This window comes from Ailuropoda melanoleuca, chromosome 2, assembly GCF_002007445.2.
Source record: "Ailuropoda melanoleuca isolate Jingjing chromosome 2, ASM200744v2, whole genome shotgun sequence".
Taxonomy (NCBI): Eukaryota; Metazoa; Chordata; class Mammalia; order Carnivora; family Ursidae; genus Ailuropoda; species Ailuropoda melanoleuca.
In genome coordinates, this window is record NC_048219.1 from 155,819,253 (window position 1) to 155,837,139 (window position 17,887).

The 17,887-nt window shown below is 34.7% G+C and overlaps 1 protein-coding gene across 1 annotated transcript in view; it reads left to right on the forward strand.

The window, feature by feature from the left end:
• ANKAR (ankyrin and armadillo repeat containing) overlaps positions 1-17,887 on the forward strand; it is a 60,254-nt gene that overhangs the window by 38,087 nt on the left and 4,280 nt on the right. Inside the window, exons 11-19 of the mRNA XM_002918670.4 lie at positions 888-1,056; positions 1,516-1,757; positions 2,148-2,301; positions 2,378-2,539; positions 8,224-8,330; positions 9,748-9,870; positions 13,533-13,691; positions 14,344-14,461; positions 16,819-16,928. Of these exons, the coding sequence (XP_002918716.1) occupies positions 888-1,056; positions 1,516-1,757; positions 2,148-2,301; positions 2,378-2,539; positions 8,224-8,330; positions 9,748-9,870; positions 13,533-13,691; positions 14,344-14,461; positions 16,819-16,928 (1,344 nt within the window). The remainder of the gene's footprint in view (positions 1-887; positions 1,057-1,515; positions 1,758-2,147; positions 2,302-2,377; positions 2,540-8,223; positions 8,331-9,747; positions 9,871-13,532; positions 13,692-14,343; positions 14,462-16,818; positions 16,929-17,887) is intronic.

A 17,887-nucleotide genomic window follows, 5' to 3' on the forward strand; every position in this document is an offset into this window, starting at 1 on the left:
GTTTGGTATGATTTGTTGCTAATCCTTGCCTTCCCTAATTTTGAAACTTTATGCTAAATAGACCCAGGAAAGAGCCTGCTGCCTTCCTACATATCCATTCCCATTGTTTTGGACAGGGAATTGTGTATTTCTTTTTCTGGCCCTCAAGGTAGAGGCAACTCATTTAGGAAAACTGTGCTTTGCTAGCATTTCCTGTGGATAGTGGCCATTGGAGATCTCTCTCATCTCTGCTGGTAACTCACACATACTTATTGTGACTCAACACTATAGATGTCTCTTGCCTTTATGGAAAATGAAGTTACATTTCTGTTTATCTCTTTTAATACTTTTGCATTATTTCTGTTAGTACAGGGAAATGCCATCTTTACTCCATTTAAAATTAGGAAATTATATTCACATTTAAAAATATTTTGTGTTGCACAAATGTAATTACCAATTACCAGTACAATGTCTGCAATGGCAAATATTTCCAAATTGGCAGTGTATTCAATTAATCTTACTCAGTTGCTTTACTTTTTAGAGAGTTATTAAATGTTACAGTGAACTTGTAGCCTTAATTCAATTTTGGTGTAGAGGAGACTACTTTATGCTCAAACTTATATTAACTGTCATTTAATGTGACATACCAGTAGACACATTTGTTTGTGGACAATCATTATCTCCTACATAAGCAGATATTTATAGCAAGAAAGATTATAGACTTATGTTTTTAAATAAAGATTGCATAAATCTTAAATAATTCAACTGTTTTCTTAAGTTCAATTAACCAACATAAAGTATATCATTAGTTTCAGATGTAGTGTTCAAAGATTCATCAGTTGTTTATACCTTCCAGTGCTCATCACATCACGTGCCCATCAATTAATTTTTTGTTTCTTTATTTTTAGAATGGAATCCCAGCTCTGATAAATCTTTTGAAGTTAGACATAGAAAATGTGCTAATAAATGTAATGAACTGTATACGGGTTTTATGTATGGGAAATGAACAAAATCAAAGAACAGTGAGAGACCATAATGGCATCCAATATCTTATCACATTTCTGAGTTCTGATTCAGGTGAGGCTCAATTTCTGTATTATTTCTAAGTGATCAGATATATTAAGTGAAGCAAATACAGGTTGGACTTGTCCTATATGAATACATGTCCTGGATTTATCTTAGAATGGATAAGGAAATGTAATACACTGATTAATGAAAGATTTAGGAGACACTGGTGTTCATAAAGAATAGGAAAATGTTTTGCTGGTAAATTAAAATGTAGGATATTGTGCTTATAGTACAACTACATTAAATATGTCTATAACACGAATTAAATATGTCTTTTCCTTTAAAAAGTGAATAAGATTAAATGAAATATTTGTGTTTGGGTGGTGAGAATCTGGACAGTTTTATTTCTGTTTCTTTATTTTCTAAATTTTCTATACACTCTAAGTTTGATCTTATGGAATCTAATGAGAAGTTCCATTTTTACATTTTTAAAGGGTTTACTTAACTGTTTCTTGAATTCATTTGAAGATGTGTTGAAGGCGGTATCTTCTGCTACGATTGCTGAGGTTGCCCGTGACAATAGGGATATTCAGGTTGCTGTCGCTATGGAAGGAGCCATTCCGCCTCTGGTGGCTCTTTTTAAAGGGAAACAACTTAGTGTCCAAGTGAAGGGTGCAATGGCTGTGGAATCACTGGCTAGTCACAACCCAAGTATACAGAGAGCATTTCTGGAAAAATCATTAAGTAAATATCTTTTAAAACTCCTCAAGGTAGGAATTTTATGATAACTTGTCATTTTTCTTAGACAAAGTATTCAATACTGAATTTAGTAAAGTGAAAAGAAAATTAAAACCAATTCTTGAATAAACTTTTTTAAAAAAGATTTTATTTAATTAATTAATTTATTTTATTTGAGAGAGAGAGTGTGTGTGAGTGTATTGGGGCAAGGGGAGAGAATCTCAAGCAGACTCTGTGCCTGGTGTGGAGTCCAACACAGGGCTCGATCTCATGACCCTGAGATCATGACCTGAGCCAAAACTAAGAGTCAGACGCTTAACTGACTGAGCCACCCATGCACCCCTAGAATAAGCTTTTTATAAAACATTCCTACAGTGTTCGATAACTGCTTATTGCAAGAACGGAATATTTTTTTTTAATAGGCGTTTCAAATAGATGTTAAGGAACAAGGAGCTGTAGCCCTTTGGGCCTTGGCAGGACAAACCCTGAAACAACAGAAGTATATGGCAGAACAGATTGGATACAACTTTATAATAAATATGCTTTTGTCACCATCCACTAAAATGCAGTATGTTGGTAAGTATGTATAAATTTGCACAATGGAGAGTAGCGCATGGAAGTATCAGACATATTTCTTGCTTTTCTTGACCAGGAGGTGAAGCAGTCATAGCTCTAAGCAAGGACAGCAGGATGCATCAAAATCAAATATGTGAAGGGAATGGAATCGCACCGTTGGTTCGCTTGCTGAGGATGAGTAACGTAGCTGAAGGCACACTTCTGAGTGTCATCAGAGCAGTGGGGTCCATTTGTATTGGTTTGTAAATTTTTTTCTCAATTCTTAAAATATCAGTAAGATACTGCACTTCCTCTCTGTGCCCATTGATAAAGCCCTAAATCATATTTAATCCATAAAAGGCTTACCATTTTTTTTCTCTAAGACCTTAATGAGTAAAAGTGGTGTAATTAGGAATTTTTTATCAGCTTTGCCCTTCAACTCTGGCTAAAAAGGATAATGAGGACAATGAGCTTCTGCTGTTTTGAGGTAAAGGAATTTCATTGTTTTATTGTTTAGTCTCATTGTTGAAGAGAAAAATATTTCTTCTTTCAAATCTTAAGAACTATATGTTTTATATAGAGTTTCTCATGCTGGGGCACATTTTTCAATTCTAGTCTTTTTCCATGATGATTCTTTCTTTATAAAGTGGCCAGGGGGCACCTGGGTGGCTTAGTCAGTTAAGCATCTGCCTTTGGCTCAAGCCATGGTCCTGGAGTCCCAGCATTGAGCCCCACAGTTGCAGTCCGGGCTCCTTGCTCAGCAGGGAGTCTGCTTCTCCTTCTGCCCCTTCCCTCACTCCTGCTCTCTCTTGCTCACTCTCTCTCTCTCTCAAATAGATAAATAGATCTTAAAAAAAAAAAAAGTGGCCAGTAGGTCTAGTTGTTTCTTTCATTGCAAAGTAATTAACATTTTGGGATATCTGTGAAAGTGTTGTGGAATTGTCAGTGATTGAGCTACCAAAAATAAAAATTTGAGTTCTTTGCTGATCTTCATGAATGTATGAAGGTGATTGTAGACTGTTTCTGGTAGATAAGAAAAAAAATCTTCATATGTAGTTGATTGCATTTCCTCAAAAAATAGTGTAGCTGAATGAAGAATGTAGGAATTGGTTCCAAAAAGATGTTTTCTCCTTGCTTGAAAAAGCTACTTTGCAGAAGTTCAAAGCTCCAAGGCAGTCAGTCAGACAAAATAATGTTTCTTTTTTTAGCCAGAGGCTATGGTATAGATTTATAGATATTTCTAAAATTCTAATAGATGATAACATATATGCAAAGATACTGTGTGTGTGTGCGTGTGTGTGCACAAATGCAATTTCTTCTCATTAGTTCACTTCAAAGCTGTCTACAAACCTGTCTACATTTGCTGTAGACCAGGGGATCTCCAGCAGAACTATGGAAGAAAACTCTTGATTTGAAATTTACCAGTTTAGACTGGTTACACATACACACACACCTCCCTTTTTCTTCCTCACCATGTTCATATTTTCTTCTACACTCTTGACCATAAGTAACATATTTAAAATAGCTGTTTTAACCTCTCTGTAATCATTTCTGGGTCTCTTTCTATTGGCTGATTTTCCCCCCGATTATGAATCATATTTTCTTACTTCTTTGCATGCCTACAAAATTTTAAATGTGGGTTTTTTAAGACCTATTGAAATAGTTTACATACAATAAAATATTTATTTATTTTTAAAGATTTTATTTATTTCAGAGAGAGAGAGGGAGTGTGTGTGTGTGCAAGCATGAGGACATGGGGGGCTGGGAGGGAGAAGCAGACTCCCCACTGAGCAGGGAGCCCCATGCAGAACTTGATCCCAGGACCCTGAGATCATGACCTTAGCTGAAGGCAGATGTTTAACTGACTGAGACACAAAGGCACCCCACAATAAAATATTTAAATAAAATATACAATAGAATAAAATATAAAAATACATTAAACCATACAATTTGATGAGTTTTAACATATGCATTCAGCTGTGACACCATCACAACAGTCAAATAAATGAATATAACTACCACCCCAAATGGTTTCATTGTGTGTCTTTGTAATCCCTCCCTCTTTGCGCTCCCATTCCCAGAGAAACAGTGATGTTTTCTATCATAATAGATTAGTTTGTATTTTCTAGAATTTTATGTAAGTGGATTATACAGCTATACTTTTTTTTCTTCTTTCACTCGACATAGCTATTTTGATATTTATGCATATTATTGTATCAATAGTTCACTTTTTAAATGCTGAGTAGTATTCCATTGTACGGTATGATGGATAATTTTATAACTTATGATATATATATAGTTATTACCTACCTACCTACCTAGATACATACATATCCTGTTGGTTGTTTTTCTGGGACACCCTGACTAATACATATGGATATACTATGATTTGTTTATCCATGCACCCACTGATGGACATTTAGATTATTTCCAATTTCTTGCTATTATATGTGAAACTGCTATGAACATTGGTGTATAAGTTTTTGTACAGACACAAATGTTTTCATTTCTCTTGGGTAAATACCTAAAAATAGGATTGCTGGATCATATAGTAGATGTATGTTTAACTTTTAGAAAAACTGCCAGACTGTTCTTCAAAGTTGTGTTAACTTTGCATTCCTACTTGCAGCGTATGAGAGTTCCAGCAGTTTCACATCCAGCAGTTTCACTTAGTATGATTTTAGCCATTATAGTGGGTATGAAGTAAATCTCATCGCATTGTGGTTTTAACTTGCATTTCCCTAATGATTAATGATGCAGAACATCTTTTCATGTGCTTATTTGCCATTTGTATGTCCTCTTTGGTAAAGTGTCTGTTCAGTTTTTGGCCCATTTTTAAAATTGTGTTGTCTTATTGAATTGTAAACATTCTTTATATATTCTAGATACAAATCATTTGTTAGATGTATGTTTTGCGTATTCCCAGTCTATGGTGTGTCCTTCCATTTTTGTAACGGTCTTTTGAAGAGCAAATGTTTTTAATTTTGATAAAGTCCAATTTATTGATATTTAAAATTTTTTAGTTTGTAGGTTTTGTGTCCTCTTTAAGAAACTTCTGCCAAACTCAAGATCATAAAGGTTTTCTGTTTTCCTCTGTATTTAGATGTATGATCCATTTTGAGTTAATTCTTGCATATGGCCATGATTTATTTATTTTTTTTTTTTGCATATGGCTATCCAGGCTTCAGCCCCATTTATTGAAAAGATTATCTTTTCCTCCATTGAATTTTTGTGAGTCAATTTCTGGACTTTCTATTCTGTTCTGTTTACCTATTTGTCTATCTTTATGCTATACTCAGTCTTAATTATTGGAAGTTTACAGTAAATCTTGAAAGTAGGAAGTATGAGTCCTTCATCCTTGCTATTCTTTTTTAAAGTTGTTTTGGTTATTCTAGGTCCTTTGTATTTCCATATAATTCAAAAAATTAATCTGTCAATTTCTGAAAAAGATCGTCTGTTATTTTGATTGGAATTGCATGAAATCTATAAATAAATTTGTGGAGAACACACATCTCAATAATATTAGGTCTTTATAAACACAGTATGTCTTTCTACTTGTTTAGGTCTTCTTTAATATCTCTCAGTGATGATTCCTATTTTCCAATACACAATTCTTGTATATATTTTATCTTAGGTATTTTGTATTTTAAAATTATGCACAATAAGTTTTGGTTGAATGCTGGACATTGTTAGTTGTAAACTGATAGATGCTGGATTTTATTGTTTTCCTTTAAAGGGAGTTAGGCTCTGTTCTGGCATGCAGTTGTCTTACTTGGGATCACTTTGCTCCTTTGTAGCTAGCTTTCAAGCTTTGTTAGGACGAGTCTAGAGCAGCCTTCACTCTGGAACTAACTTAACTCCGCTATTAGGATGATATTGTTCCAAGGACTTAATTCCTTATATATTCCCTTGAGTTATGAGGTATCTGAAGTCTGCCCAGAGAACACAAACCATTCCTAGCATTTTGTGAGCTCTGAGAATTGTTCAGCCTGCTGCTTATAGTGGTTCTTTTCCCAGCTTAATGGAGTTTCGTCCCATTATTAACATGCGATGATTCAAAGATTTGACTGTGGTATTCTTATCACACTGCCATCATCATTATCAAGGCATTATTATTAAAAATATTCATTTTGGGCGGCCCCACCTCCAGCACCTTCATTCTTGGAAATCTGCCTGCTTATTCCTTTTCCACTTACTCTGAAGTGAGCAATCCCTTTTCTGTGCTTCAAATGTATTTTTCTATATGCCTGTTAAAGCACTTATTGCATGTCCTGAAATCATGTATTTAAATAGTTGCTTCCCCTATAGAATATAAATACCTTGGAGGCAGAGATTCTAATTCCTCTTTTCCATTTTTTTTTTTTTTACGTAGGCTCCACACCCAGCGTGGAGCACAGTGTAGAGCTTGAACTCGTGACCCTGAGATCAAGACCTGAGCTGAAACCAAGAGTCACACATTGACTGAGCCACCTAGGCACCCCCTAATTCCTCTTTTCGGTTCCTGATGAGTTAGGCATTCAAGACCTGTCAGCTGAATCAAGAATATTCATGTAATCAATGTCTACGTGTACACCCCGGGTGGCCAGTGTGAGGGTAGTGGGCAAGGAAACAAGCATGTTCTTTGCTCCTTCTGTTCCCTCCAGTTCCTGCAAGCTTCCCCAGATGATAAGTGACTTCTCTTCATTGTTCAGAGAGAGGTCTGATCTTGTATTTATATTTAAGTCTATAAAACTGCTGTGTATGTTGTGGTTTTTGTTGGCAAAAGAACAGAATTCAAATTATTTGTATATCCACTAGGCAGAGATGACAAGTTTTTAAACTGAGATTAGGCCTATAATTTAAAGTATTATAAAAGGAGACAGTAAAATTATCTCTTTAGTATGTGTATTTAAGGAATCTAGAAATTTTAACCAGGTGATTTACTCTAGTCATTTTATAAAAATAATTTTTTTATGGAATACAATAGCAACTATAAGCTTAAGTATCTTGCAAATAATAAATCTTCAATAAATGAGAGCTATTATATTACTATTCTTTGATAGTCTAGCATTTCTCATTTTTTGGTTTTGTAACTAGTAGAAAACATCCACATTTTTAATAGTAATTTTTCCATGTTTATTCATTTTGCTTTTTAAAAAATTAATTCAGGTAAAATAGTGTTAATATAGCATTTCCTTTTTTAATTTAAATTCAATTAATTAATGTATAATGTATTATTTTTGTTTCAGGGGTACACATCTGTGATTCATCAGTCTTATGTAATGAGCATTATATACATTACTGCTCATTACAACACATACCCTCTCCAATGTCCATTACCCAGTTACCCCATCCCCTCCACCCCCTTCCCCCTCCAGCAATCCTCAGTTTGTTTCCTAAGAGTAAATAAGAGTCTCTTATGGTTTGTCTTCCTCTGGTTTCATCTTGTTTCATTTTTTCCTCTCTTTCCCTACAATCCTCTGCCTTGTTTCTTAAATTTCACATATCAGTGAGATCATATGGTAATTGCTTTTCTCTGATTGACTTATTTCACTTAGCATAATACTCTCTAGTTCCATCCACATCATTGCAAATGGCAAGATTTCATTTTTTGATGGCTGTGTATTATTCCATTATATATATATATACACACACACACACACACACACACACACACACACACCACATCTTCTTTATCTATTCATCTGTTGTTGGACATCTGGATTTTTTCCATAGCTTGGCTATTGTGGACATTGCTGCTATAAACATTGGGGTGCAGGTGCCCCTTGGGATCACTACATTGGTATCTTTGGGGTAAATACCCAGTAAGATACAGCATTTCCTTTTGTAACTTATTAACCATATTATGCAAGAACACTTAACCAACCCAACATATCAAGCTGCTTGACTTTACCATTTCCAAGATGGAAAGAAATGTTCTTATTGATATGTATATTCTTATAGGTGTCGCCCATACAAGCAATCCTATCAGTCAACAATTCGTTGTAGAGGAAAATGCCTTTCCAGTACTTATTCAACTACTGAGAAATCACCCTTCTCCTAACATCAAGGTATATAAAAGGTTTTAAGGTTTTTTTTTCCTGATATAGTAAAAATTAACAAAACTATGACTTTTTGAGAATTATTTGTCTCTTTAAATTCACAAGTATAATAAAAAATTTAACATTTTAAACAAAATCCCAGAAGTTTTAAATTAAGAAGTTGCTATAAAATAGTAAATTTTATTAAAATATTAGATTTTCAAATAATTAAATCTTGTCTTTACTCATCAAATAAGTTTTATTCCTCAGATATTTGATTATTCACAGAATTTCTTCCCTTCTTCCTCAGATATTGGTTGCTAAAACTGGGTGGGGATAATGAGGATGTATGATTTATGTAGCCAAATTTCTCAAATATAAGTGATTACTATCAGTCTTATACCATCAAAACAGCTTTACCTTCTACCAAGCAGCCTGTTTTGGCCAGCAGCAACAGTTTTCTCAATACGAATAACTTATGAGTTGTTTAAGAGTCATTCACTCTTCCACTTACTTCTAGCAAACTGCCTTTAATAAAATGATGTTTGCATCTATTCAAATCCTCTACCAAAGCTTTGGAAATTTAGGACATGTAGAGTTAACCAGGCAGGAAATTATAACAAAAAATATATTTTCTCTTCAAAATTTGGTATGAGTTCTGTTGGAAATGAGAAAACAGAAATATGTAAGTAAATACAGCATTATTTATTTTAAGGAATGTATTATCAGAAAAGATGTTAATAAGTTATGTGGCTTTTCTAGCTATGAAAGAGATTATTCTATTATAGGAGTTGATTAGGGATACAAAAGGAAGGAGCATATGCTAGCAATTTTTTGGCTTGAATTATATGTAAAAACTACACTGACTTTCAAAGTACAAATAAATTTCATAAGACTATGGAAAATGCCACATAAAAATACATTTTTATTTTAAAACATGCAATTTCATGGCAAAACAGTTTACTTCAATTGCATCGATCCATATTTCAGTACATATTTTCAATGAGTTCCTCAACTTGTTAACAACAGAACATAAAAACATTTCAGTACTTTTCTTCAAATACGATTCTATAGTAAACAAATATTTTTGCAGTAATAATCATGCTTTTCAAATTCATTTTTCATAGAAATGTACAGTGTAATACTTAGAGAACAATAACTCCACACATTTCTGGCTGGCTCTGTTTGCCTCCCCCCATGCCCTCCAGTGGAGCTGTGTGGTTGTGCCAACAGCACACAGAGGAAGGATATTTTCCCAGCTGTTAAAAATTATAAGGGACATGCCTCCAGACATTATAAATGCCACTCTCTAAATATTAGAGAACTGGAATCAATGAATTATATATTATCTTTGAATTCGTATATCCCATGTGAATGTGTAATGAAATATGTCATTTGATAAACCATGAGTGAAAAATAAATTAATTTCTGAAAACCACGTATTTAGGTTGAAGTGGCATTTTCCTTGGCATGCATTGTCCTAAGGAATGATCTGTTACAGAATGAATTACAAGAAACCGAAGGATTTAAGTATGCTGATGTCCTTTATCTTCTTCACTCACCAGATAAGGTAATACCTTTGTAAAATGTTAGAGCTCTTGTAGAAAGGTTTTTAGCCCACATTGTCAAATTATAAGTCTTTCACAGCAGCACTTAAATATATTACATAAGAAATGTAAAATCTCTTTGGTAGGTCATTGGTTTGTAATGATGAAATAATACTGTTCCATATTTTTCATAGTTGCAATATTTCTTCTTTGAAATATAGCAATTTTAATGCTCCAAGAACCAATAAATCTCTTCTCTCCTGGATGCATTGAAACTTTTTCCTAATTTCATGACCTTTCAACTCTCAGTCATCTATTTCTTACCCAGTATTCCAGAGTGGTGCTTCTCAAACTATTAAGTGATGAAGGAAAGCTTTTCCCCAGCAATCTGTTATGGGGAGGATAATTAAAAACAAAAACAAACTACATCAAAAACTAATGATGTACTACATGTTGGCTAACTGACCATTATAATAATAATAAATAACAAAAAATAAAACAAAAACTTTAAATTTTGAAATAATTTTAGATTTTGTAAAATTTTGCAAAAATAGTATGGAGTGTTCTAGCATATCCTTTATCCAGCTTTCCTGGATATCAATAAGGAAATTAACATTGATATCATACAATTAACTAATCTGCAAATTTTATCTAATTTTTGCCAATTTTTTCACCAGTGTGCTTTTTCTCTTCCAGAATCCAATCCAGGATCTCCTATTACATCTAGTTGTTATGTCCCTTTTGTTTCCTTCAATCTGTGAAACACCATCCTTTGCCTTTCATGATTTTACATACCTTCCATGATTTTGACATTTTTGATGAGTCCACACCAGTTACTTTGTAGAATGTCCCTCAATTTGAATTATCTGATGTTTTCTCATGATTAAATTGAGGTGGTGCACTTTGGCAAGAATACCACAGAAATGATGCGGTCTTCACTCACCTGCCCAGTGCATTATTTCAGGAGGTACATGCTGCTGTTACGTCTTATAACGGGCAGTGCTAACTTTGGGGACTTGGTTAAAGTAGTGTCTGCCATATTTCTCCACTATAAAGTCCTGTACTTCCCTTTTTTAAGTAACAAGTTTCTTGAGGTGAGACACTTTGAGGCTTTCCAAATATTCTGTTTTGCATGTACTTTTGCTCACCAATTTTAGCATCCATGGATGCAACAATGATTATGTGGTATTTGCCTAATGGCAATTAAAAAAATTCTTCCTCTTTTTTTAAAATCAAGTTTTTATTTAAATTCCAGTTAGTTCATACAGTGTAATATTAGTTTCAGGTGTGCACTTTAATGATTCACCACTTACATATGACACCTGCTGCTCATCACAAGTGCCCTCCTTAATCCCCATCACCCATTGAACCCATTCCCCCCACCCCCTGCCCTCTGGTAACCATCAGTTTGTTCTCTATAGTTTAAGAGTCTGTTTCTTGGTTTTCTTCTCCCCCCCCCCCATTTGTTTGCCTCTTAAATTCCACTTATGAGTGAAATCATATGGTATTTATCTTTCTCTGACTTATTTCACTTAGCATAATACACTCTAGCTCCATCCACATCATTGAAATGGCAAGATTTCATTCTTTTTATGGGTGAGTAATATTCCATTGTAAATATATACTATATCTTCTTTATCCACTCATCAGTTGATGGGCATTTGGGCTCTTTCCATAATTTTGCTGTTGTTGATAATGCTGCTATAAACATCATCATCTTTGTATATTTATTAATTGGTATTTAACTATAAGGAAGAGCTGTTCCTTTTTTTATTTTATTTTTAAAAATATTTTATTTATTTATTTGTCAGAGAGAGAGAGAGAGTGCACAAGCAGGGGGAGCAGCAAGCAGAGGGAGAAGCAGGACACTGGGGTCCTGACCTGAGCTGAATGCAGAAGCTTAACAGGCTGAGCCACCCAGATGTCCCAAAGCTGTTTCTTTTAAATGCTAATTCCCAGTTTCTGTAATCCTACTGTCAACCATTTTGCGAACTATCACTGGTCCATGGGCCATACTTTGAATAGCACTAACCCCAGAGAAATTTGAGAACTTTTGTTGTCTGCAGTGCATTTAGCAATCAGGAAAGAAAACTGCCAACTATCTCTGTCAGTTCTGTTCTGGGGGATTTGGGAGGAAAAAAGGAGGGCTAAAAGGGGAGACATGAACTCAACTGCATTATTTTTTAAAATATAGAATTGTACTCTACTGAAGTATATGAAAAAATGGAGATGTGCTGCTGTAAGAATATGAGGAGTATAGGATGAGGAGACAAATTTGGATCTAACTCTAAGCCACCTTTCTTCGCTGTTCATTGCACATTTTATTCTCATTACCCTACTCCTCAGGGACACCCTTCTCCTTTTTCTTCTACTACTTACTCCACTCCTGATCATTCTCCTTTTCCTCCCAGCCTGTTCCCACCTGCTTCACTTACTGGACCCCTATTTCTTTGTGTATTCCTAATACTTTTCTTCTTGCATTATGTCCAGTTGACTACTTGTGTGTACATAATTTTTATTATGGAACATTTCAAACATAAATAGAATAAAAGAGTAGCATAATGAACTTAAATATTTCTATGACTCAGCTTCTGCAATTATCAACTCATGGACAGTCTTATTTCATCTATACACCCACTTGCTCTTCATATATTATTATTATTATTTAAAGATTTATTTGAGAGAGAGACAGAGAGAGAGAAAGTGTGCACATGCACGGGTGGGGGGAGGGGCAGAGGGAGAGACTCCTCGAGCAGACTCCCTGCTGAGCATGGGGCCCCTGTGGGGCTTGATCTCATAACACTGAGATCATGACCTAAGCCAAAACCAAGATTCAGATGCCCAACCGACCAAGCCACCCAGGAGCCCCTCATCCTATAATACTGTTGAAGCAGATCTCAGCCATCATAAAATTTTATTGGTAAATATTTTAGTTATGTACATATAGCACTTTTATAAAATGATTAACAGTGGCAGAAAACTCCCCAGATTAGTGGTTCTTTCTGTACTATACTGTTCAAACAAAATATTAAAAATAACACTTAGTGATAAAATTCTTTTTGGTCTTTCTGGAAGATCTACCATATTTGTTCATCTTTGCCAAATGAACTGGCTCTAAGGAAGAATTGGCTTTTGCTCTCTTTACCAAGTCCCAGAATGTTAAAATGGGTTTTTAAATCATCTTTCTTTTTATTTCCCCTTAGAATACAGTACAGAATTTTACAAATGAACTTTTTTAAAGAGATGATAGAGATCATCCCACAATGCATAAAATGTAATATACAGCATGCTATATACAAGGGAAGTTTTGATTTATCAAGTCTACTTTGAAATGTTGAAATGAAAATAAAAATTAAAATATGTTAAAACAAAAAAGTTGAGGGTTAATAGAATTATGGAATTTCCTGTTACTATTTGTTTATTTGCATAATCATTAACCTAACATTCCCTCTGAAAATTAAAATTACTTCTCTCTTCTCCCTGATACCATAACCTACTTCTCTATTTTATCTGTTCAGTAACATTCTGGGTTAACTCTATTACCTGTTTTCCCCAATAATGTTATATTTTACTCCCAGAGATAAGAATGAAATATATTTAGATGGGCAAGAATTCAAACTCTATTACCTTGAGTAACATAATAGATGTACTAAGTTGAAGATAATGCATGTTTCTCCTTTTCTAGGATATTTGTTTAAGGGCAGGCTATGCATTAACCCTTTTCGCCTTCAATAATCGCCTTCAACAATACTTAATACTGGAAAGTGGAATAATGACCATATCAATCTTTGAACCTTTTCTTGAATCAGCAGTTGAAACTGAGAAGGCAATGGCAGCATTTCAGGTATAAAATTGGAAGTTAAAACTTCAAATCAATAAATATGTCTTTTTAGTCAAAACTTAAAAGTGAGAAAAAAAATTTTGATCTGGAAAAGCATTTACCAATTTGTAAAATTCACGGTATTTTTCACACCAGCACTTTCCACCTCATAAAAACTCCATTCTTTATGAGGATATCTTCATTTATATACAATTTTACAGGTTACAAGGCACTTTTTGCTTCTGTATCTTATCTGATGCTTCTAACAACCCTTCAGGTTGATGGGCAGATAGTATCATTTTCATCATCCCCATATTATAGGCAGAGAAACAAGGTAGTATCCAAGACACGATTTCTAACTGCAGAGCTTTAGCTGATCACACTGATTCTTCAACCTACGACAACTGGATGTATCTGGGTGCTGCTTTTTCTGTCCAGTGACCGGTAGGAGAACTATCTTCTATGAATCCACACTTGAAAGAATCAAAAGCTGCAAATATTGTAGGAAGAGTACAGTGGCCTTCCTGATTCAAACCCCTGCCACTTGCTTTTCTTCTACTGGATCATACCAAATTACTCCCCTTACCTTCCTGTGAAGTACCAAAAAACATAAAAACTTATTTAGAGAAGCAGAGTACAAAACATTCAATGATTCTATGCTTCTTTTTGTTTTCAGATTATCATCCTAGCTAAGGTCATTATAGATGTGGACCATATCACTTTGTCTGCAAGAGGTGTTACTATTTTAGTTGATAGTCTGTATTCAGTTCATGCCACTACTATTGCCTTGACAGGTGAGAAATAACTGGAAGGTGGTTAACATAAAACTACATCTGCATAAAACTATTTTCAAAACAATTTTTTGGGTAATCTGAACAATAGTAAAATAATAAGCTCGATATTATGTCACATGGTTTAAAGAATGAACTGGTGTAGTCTACATGGAACTCCACACAAAGTCTACCTGGAATAGTGGGAATCTACTCTGCACCTCAAATAGAAGCAGGGCAACTCTGAATATGACCTTTTTGATTTCCTACTTGCTTTTTCAACCCCCTAATTATTTTTTCGAGAATATAAAATGAGATTCCAACTCTGAGCTACTAACAACACAATTTACACACTGATTTATAATAGTTACGGCAGATTTATCCCTCTATACCTCTCTCTGGTTTTCTTTTGATCAACATCACATTTTGGTAACATTTAAGAGTTCCTTATGTTGCTATGCAATATAGCAAAGCAAAATAGTCCAAGAGAGTTCTTGGCACACTTAATGCAATTGCGTAACTATATCTACTCTAGAGCTAATTTTCGAGATGCATAATTAATATATCACTCTCAACACAATATGAAACAGTATCAGAATGATGACCATATGAAGTGATTACTACCAAAAAATAAATAGGGTCTTTGTTTTTTAACTGAAATGGATCACTGAAGGTAGGAAAGGAAATTACACTTGCTGCTACAGAATTTTATTTTTGCTTGTCAAGGAAGGAAAATTCATGCAAATAAAAATTTTCTGATGGAAACTAGCTAGGAAAGAAACATGTTTAAGTTATTAAATACATTCTTATTTAAATAGCATTCTTAATTCAAGTCATAGTAATTCTCTGACTCTGAAAAACAGTCGTAGTGGGTTTAAATTTTACTCCACAAACTCCTGTGTGCAAGAAATACTCCATTATTACTAGCTTTCAAATATTAATTTTCTCAGGTTGGTAGGAACTGCATCTCAAAAACTACTGGGCTTTCTTTGCACTCCACCATCATAGTCATATGCATCTCCAGAGTCATATGCATGTCTGGGGTATCCCAAGCAAAGCAGGATATTCGGGCCTCAGATATGATGTAAAATAAGTGTTGTGCTAAATGTCTAAGTTGACAAGGTTCCCAGAAGAGGCTCCAAAGGCACGGAAGTTTTACAAAGACTAGGATTTCTGTTGCCAAGTGTCCAGTTTTCCTATGTGCACAATATAACCATTCTTCACACACAGCTCCTGTTCCTACTATCTCCTTCTTAATCCTAGATTCTCTGCCTGCCTCCATTGTTCCCCATTTCTTACTCCTCATCTTTAAAGACACCTCTCTCCCTTTCACCTAAAATAATGCCTTCTATAAACATAGGCTTTTAAAAATATACGCCTGAAAAAGAAAAGGTTATTTTTAGACATTTTTTGCTTTAAGCCATACAATCCATCCCTCCCCATCCTGAAATAATAAATACAAAGGCCTTGGTTTAAAAATACAAGAACAAAACCCCAATGAATACTTCAATAAAGTATCCATCCACATTTACATGGGTGGAAACATTTATATTTTAAAATCTGTGTTGCACTTATTCCTTTTTTTTTTTTTTAAAGATTTTATTTATTTATTTGACAGAGAGAGAGACAGCCAGCGAGAGAGGGAACACAAGCAGGGGAAGTGGGGGAAGAAGCAGGCTCCCAGCAGAGGAGCCCAATGTGGGGCTCGATCCCAGGACTCTGGGATCACGCCCTGAGCTGAAGGCAGACGCTTAATGACTGAGCCACCCAGGCACCCCATGTGTTGCACTTATTCCAACACAGCAGCAATATTGTGAAAGAATATCACGATTGCTCTAAAAATTAAGCAAATATTCACATGAAATAGTTTTAAATTGGCAGTTGCACATTTATTTGATCACTGAACTACTTTATTATTTTCAATCTGCAAACATTTCTTTTTATGCCAAAAATGTCAATGATTTTAAATTTAATACATTGCTTGGGCTTACAATACCATTAAGCTCTTAAAGTGATCTGAATTGCAAAAAGGACATACTAAATTTTTTTAATCGTAGTTCAGTCATTATGTTTACAGTCATTAAAAAAACACTAAACCTCAAAACAAAATACATTCTGAAGCCATAGGGAAGAACAACTCTGAATTTCAAAATTCCCTACTCTTAAATAAAACTAATTAACTTTTACTGTTTGTGACAGAAAACCAAATCCTAATTTTGGGGAAAGAATTCTACATTTAATATATACACACTTTTTTCTCAGCTCTGTTAGATGTCTTGTGACTTAACCCTTTTTAATAATATATGCAAATGAACAAAAGTACAGTGTATCAGTTTATATCAATTAAATAACACAAACATTTTTTCTTATTTAATTTATAGGGAATTTAATAGCTAGCCTGGCTCATTCTAGAGCTGGTATTCCAGAAGCATTTACCACATTAGGGACAATCCAACAGCTCTGCTATCATTTGTACTCAGGAAAAGACGAGGTAAAAACAAAAGTAATTCTATAATTGAATATTCTAAAAATGTAATTGCCTCTCACTTTTGTGGGCTACTTTCTCTACAAGTTAACTATGTTATATAATAGTTCATGTTACTAACTCAAAATTAGATGATTTTTCCAGTACTACATCTGCCATCCATAATTCTGGTTCCCCCAAAATGTGCACATTTGTTTTAACTTCAATACTTGAGATTCAATATACAAATAAGTACATTGATGATATAGAAATTTATAATTAATCCATTTATAAAATACCTCACAAAAACTGGTTACTAACTTACTAACTTATTAACTAACCAGTTTTTGTGATTCACTAAGTCATTTCTATGATTATTTGGAATTCATGAAAGTGGAATCCGTTGGGCAGTTTTCCTTATCTGCCAAGCAGCATCAGAGGTGACAGTATGAAGAAGGCCAGAGTAGTGGTTTGCCTCTGAGTCTTCCCCTACCCTCTCCCCCAGGTGTAAGGTAGTGTTTCTCCAACTTCAGGATACACAGGAATCACCTGGAGGACTTGTTACACCATAGATTGCTGGGCTCCATTCCCAGTGTTTCTTATTGAATACATCCGGTTTAGGCCCTAAAATGGGTGCTTCTAAGCAGTTCCTAGAAGCTGAAGTTGCTGGTATCGGGACCATACACTGAGAACCACTGTTCAAGGTATGCAAGATATACGGGCATATGCAGTAGTCGGATGCCAATGTAGAGACCAGTATACCAACCCTCTGGTGCCCTGCATGGGCTTGGCTTATGTTCATTCTATGGCATTTCTTAGGCCACCACTAATGGATTTTCTTAGAACTGCCCAGGAATATACTTTTATCATATGAAAAACCTAATTACTTCAGGGTCACAGGCAGAGGGTATTCCCTTCAAAAAAGGAAAGATTGCTTTTTCTGGAGTCCTGTGGCTGATACTTGGTTTTTGCCAGTGGAAAATTGA